Source organism: Triticum dicoccoides, chromosome 2B (genome assembly GCF_002162155.2).
Source record: "Triticum dicoccoides isolate Atlit2015 ecotype Zavitan chromosome 2B, WEW_v2.0, whole genome shotgun sequence".
NCBI lineage: Eukaryota > Viridiplantae > Streptophyta > Magnoliopsida > Poales > Poaceae > Triticum > Triticum dicoccoides.
The window spans coordinates 26,645,433-26,650,877 of record NC_041383.1 but is presented as its reverse complement, the minus strand read 5'-3'; the positions used below and the strand labels follow the sequence as shown (position 1 = coordinate 26,650,877).

At 50.0% G+C, this 5,445-nt stretch overlaps 1 protein-coding gene across 1 annotated transcript; it reads left to right on the top strand.

The window, feature by feature from the left end:
* Positions 1-5: 5 nt before the first annotated feature.
* On the top strand, positions 6-991 carry LOC119360305 (WRKY transcription factor WRKY24-like; the record flags this gene model as incomplete). Its single annotated transcript, XM_037626001.1, has 2 exons — positions 6-178; positions 284-991. Coding segments are annotated over 2 exons (771 nt in total), but the record flags the coding sequence as incomplete, so codon positions are not given.
* Between the last annotated feature and the right edge of the window lie 4,454 nt (positions 992-5,445).

The following is a 5,445-nucleotide window of genomic DNA, read 5'->3' as shown; positions in this document are numbered from 1 at the left end:
CCGCCCTGGAGGCCCTGCTCCAGGTCCAGGACGACCACGCCGGGATACGGGAGCTCGCCGCCGAGATCCTTTGCTGCTGCGACCGCGCCCTCGCCGCCCTCCACGGCAAAGCAGGCCCGAAGAAGCGCAAGTTGGGGCCCCAGAGCGCGGCCACTGAGACAACCCGGCCCAAAAGAAGGTACATCTAGCTAACTACGAAGCACTACTGCTACATGACTGACGTTGTATGTACACACACAGTACACGTCGAGCAACGAGCCAACCACCATTGTGTTTTTTTCAGGACGCGCGTGAGCAGCGGAGAGACGGCGGCGACGCCGACGAGGGTGGAGAGGAAGCAGAACTGGGATGACGGCTTCGTGTGGACCAAGTACGGGCAGAAGGACATCCGGGGCAGCGACCACCCGAGGCACTACTTCAGGTGCGCCTACACACTCGACGCCGGCGGTTGCCCGGCAAGGAGGCAGGTCCAGCGGTCAGAGGAGCACGACCGTCCCCTCTACGTCCTCACCTACTTCGCCGACCACACCTGCCGCCACGGTGCCGAGGCGGTGTTCGCCGCCTTGGACGACGTCAAGATCCTCGACTTTGGGTCCGTGGGCAGCCGCTCGCCACGGCCTGACGACGGTGACGCTCCGAGTGGAAAAACCTCACTCTCGGAGGAGCTCCCAGCCGAGGTGGCCAAAGTCGAGTCAACGCCGTTGCCAGACATGCGGCCGGCGGGTAAAGTGGCCGAGCTGAGCTCCTCTACCGACGACATCCATTGTTCCTCCTCCTGGGAGTCGGCGGCTGTCTGCTCTGACTGGGATTTCTTTGGCAACTGCTCCTTTGATTACGTTAGCGAGTTCTTCGATGTCGAAGACATTGCTTTGTACCGATAGCATGTTTCGCTTGTGCCAACGCTCTCCTTCCGTCGGTGAAGCACGGATTCGATGGCCGAAAAGCCGTCAGTAAAGCCTCAGCCTACTAATTAAGCTGGCTAGTTTGTACATACCTATGCTGACATTTTCTTGTTAATCTTCTTGGGTAAAGGTCATCACCGCATCAAGCAGGTGCAATTCTGTAACCCATTTATGGAGCCCGGAATTAAGCAAATCTAGGGTCCTTGTAGCCTATACGTGTACGAGGAAAAGACATCCTTGTCCAAACCTAAAATCACACAAAATCTGCGGAAGCTCACCACCAGCTACTCAACAGTGTAGATCACCAGACACCAGTGGCACCACCACTGGCCGGAGCCCTTTTTTTCGTAAATATGCAAAGCTTGTGTATCATTTCATTCATAGAAGGAGTAGAATGAGTATAGACGGATAGAACACATGACACAAATGTAGGCAGGTGTGAACATGTTGCCCAGAGCAGAGAGACGAGGGATGCTCGGCCCGAACAGAGGATACATCACAGCTAAACCTACCATACACGAGGCAAGATCGGCGATGCTAAGCCAACAAGAATCCCACCATCACCCGAGTCAAAGCCGGGGACACCGGCACCCGGCATGCACATTAGCTTCGCTGTTGCTACCATTGTCCTCATCGCACCTAACACATATTAGCACATCTCATGGCTTCTAGCTAGAGTTAGGGGAGAAGTGTGGGCGACACATTCACCGCTCATGTTCCCTGAAACTTGGCTGTCATGCGATTAGTTAGCCCTAAAACACCAGCGTACCGGAGAGCCTCTGGAATCATACTAGGCTATTTTGAACGCCCATTTCTCCACGGAAGCGTCCAAACAACATAATGACTTTATACATGCCCACGGAAATCTTATTTGTCGATGCATGCAATGTTCACGATCCATTTGTCTCCAAATTTCGATACAAATGCATTTGATTGGTGGGAAAGAAAAGAGAGAAGAAAAAAAAGTTGTCGGGGTGTTGTGGGCTCTCCGGATATGTCCGGGCAACCCCATTTCCACCTCACATATGAGCTGAGTTTAGGGTTTGCGAACAACCTAAACATTCGGGGATGATTTTGGGTCCTCCCTTGAAGAGTTTCCTTTTCTCTATTTGTAGTGTTCGGGTACCAGTCCGTAACTAACCAAACGCAAAGCCAAATCCAGACCACTCCCATGCTCACCAGATCCGCCCATGGTATTGGCAGAATCAGATGTTTTTGTATTGCCAACAGGCTGCCAACTGGGGTTTAATTAGCCTAGTGGGGCTTTGATAAAGTCCTATTTCTGGATGATGGATGTACAAGCTTAACCAATTAATACTACAACTAGCTACTTTCTTCGGTTGTACGCCTGCCATATATAGATCTGTTTGCCGCCTCTTCTGGAGTCCTCCTTCGGCCAGCACATTAACTAACAAAATTTGCCTGCAATTTGTAGTTTTGTAGTGCTGCAGTGTAATGGGTACTCCTACTATGATTGCCCGTGCATGCATCCAGTGTGAACCCTGCATCTCAATCGGGTTGGTTCCCCTAAGACTATCGCTAGTCAAAATTCGCTAAACGACGCGCCGTGCGACATTATACAAGCATCATCGGTCGGTCAATCCAACTCCAAGGGGATGAGTGTAAGACCGTGCTGTGTATGAAATAAAACGGCACGTGCATCAACTGACGATTTGGTTAAGAATGGCCGTGGCATTGTGCATTCGTGGACCCTCCGTAGCTGCTTCCTCCAGCTAGCACTTTACATATCTATCCAGATCAAGATGATGATGCCTGCATGGACCCAATCTATGCTTGCATTGGCAACAAAGAGAAACAAAACCGGTGATAAAGGGTCACCTTGCCTTAGTCCTCTTGAAGGAAAGAAACTCTCCAGCAATTGTCCATTGAATTTGACAGAGTATTTGACTGGTCTGACACATACCATTATCCACGATATCCACTGTTCAGCGAATCCCCATTTGCGAAGTGCACTCTCCAAAAAATCCCAATCGACACGATCATATGCCTTTGACAAATCAAGCTTGTAAGCACACGCCGCCGGCTTGTTTTGTTTCAGCGACTGTATGTGATGAATGCACTCAAACGCAATTATAGAGTTATCTGAAATAAGTCTTCCGGGGACAAAAGCACTCTGATTTTCTGATATTAGCTCACCAAGCATTGGCCTTAGTCTATTGACCAAACATTTTGAAACAATCTTATAAATGACATTGCATAAATTTATCGGTCTAAAGTCCTTAAGTTCCTTGGGGAAAGGAACTTCCGGAATAAGAACAATAGCCGTATCATTGACACCGTCTGGCATTGCACCTGACCTAAAGAACTCCAGCACAGCTGCTATAATTTCAGCTTTCAACACTGCCCAATTTCGTTGAAAAAACCTCGCCGGGAGACCATCCGTCCCTGGTGCTTTAAGAGGACCGATTTGAAATAAAGCATCGGACACCTCCTTCTCCGTGAACGGAGCACATAGTATATCATTCATACCTTGGTTTACTTTGGGTGCAATACTCTCCAAAACGACCTCCGGCGTCAAAGTTGGGTCCTTTGTATACACCTCCTTGAAGTACGACGTCGCCATTCGCTCCATATCCGTCGGGACAGAGCACCATGTACCATCCGCACGCCGTAAGCGTTGGATATAGTTCCTCCTAGCCCGCCACACCGCGCGACGGTGAGGTATGCCGTATTCCGTTCTCCCTCCTTTAACCATGTAATCCGAGATCTCTGAAGCCAAAGCATTTCCTCCCTATAGAGGAGTCCATCCATTTGATGCATCTTCTGTTTTATCAGGTTTCTATCAGCGTCATGAAGCTGCAAGTCCACCAACTCCGCGCGCAGCTTTTCCAGGTCAGATATGACATGCCCAAAGTTCTCTTTGCTCCAAGACCGCCGCTTGACCATCATCTCTTTCAGTGTGTCACGGACCGCACCGAGGTTTCCCGCCGGCCGGGTCCGCTCCCATCGTTCTGCCACAACCGAGGAAAGGCCCGGATGTCTCTCCCACATGATCGCACTTTCGGTCGACGGATCGTTTCCTTCATCGGATGGGTCTGCAGCAGCGGGCATGATACTAAGAAGACACGATGGTATGGTAATTTTTGCTGCTTATCGATGTATCTTCAACTGCAATGATGCGCTGGAGGCGGAGCTACATGCAATAATGCAAGGAATGGCAATATCAATGCAGCATTGTTATCTTCCCATCATCATCCAGTCCGACCCCTCTAGGCCTTGTCAGCTTTGACAGGGGACAGCCTTTCCCGCTCGGCTTATGGTCACTTAGTTGCAGAGATTCGTTATCTTATGGGTGAAAGAGAGTTTATTCCTTCGAAAATTAAAAGAGAGCAAAATAGGGTAGCAGATCGTTTGGCTACGTATAGCCGTACAGAGAGTACAACTTCTGTATGGCTTGGGCGGGGACCTCCGTGTGTGGAGGAGCTTTTGCCACTTGATTGTAACCCTATGTTTATGGAATAAAACTCTTTTACCATCGCAAAAAAAAAATCTATGCTTGCATTGGATCTCTTGTAAAAATGGGCATCACCTGTTGCTTTGGAATACAAAGCAGGAAAAAACCCTTTTTCGTAAAAATAGGCATCACCTTTCCGTCGGCATCTTCCCCTGCCCAGCTTGAAACAGAAAACAATTCGGTTGCAGAGGGCATTTTTGGATATATAATGCACAGGACATGGCGGGATTAGCCAGCGCAGCCATTTCTGTGGCGCTGCTGTCCGAGCTGATGGTGCAGGGCCGCAAATCCGCTGTCCCTTTTCAGATTTTTGTTGATTGAAAATCAAGCATCATAAGAATACAAACACAATAAACACATATCCGGTCTTTGCATAGTTTGAATGTAGAAAGCCAACACCAACACATCGGTAGAAAAAACACGCCGGCAAATAGCAAAGTTATATAAGATCAAAACTATATGTAGATGAGAAAAAAAACAGAAAGCGATCGGATCTGTGATCATCAAACTACATCTATGAGCATATCGACACCAATTATCTCATGACATCACATAGACCATATGGTTCTTCAACAACAACGTTTTCAGAAAGGAAGCGAGCGCGGGAATCTGGGTGCCCCGTCCTCCACTGACCCTAGCCATAGTGAGGCCGGGGTTGGCCCGGAGATGTCTGCCGCTTCTAGCAGGGGTACTGCCTCGAGAGGCCCTCCACAGGAGATGGTTCTGAGAGGCCGCCTTTCGACGCGTCTCCACCCCACTAAGCACCAGGGTGCGATCAGTGGGGTTAGTCCTGGACTCTCAGTCTGGAGCCCTACTAGTAGAAAAAGGGCCAATCGTCCCGGTTGTGAGGGCCATTTGTCCCGGTTCCCGAACCGGGACGAAAGGGTCGATACTAAAGCCCTATACCTTTAGTCCCGGTTCGCCCAGGAACCGGGACAGATGGGGCTCCACGTGGCCACTGCCGCTGGCCCAGGCAGTGGGGCCTTTTGTCCCGGTTGGTGCCACCAACCGGGACCAAAAGGCTTCCACGCGTCAGCAGTTCAGGGGCTGGGTTTTTTGTTTTTTTTC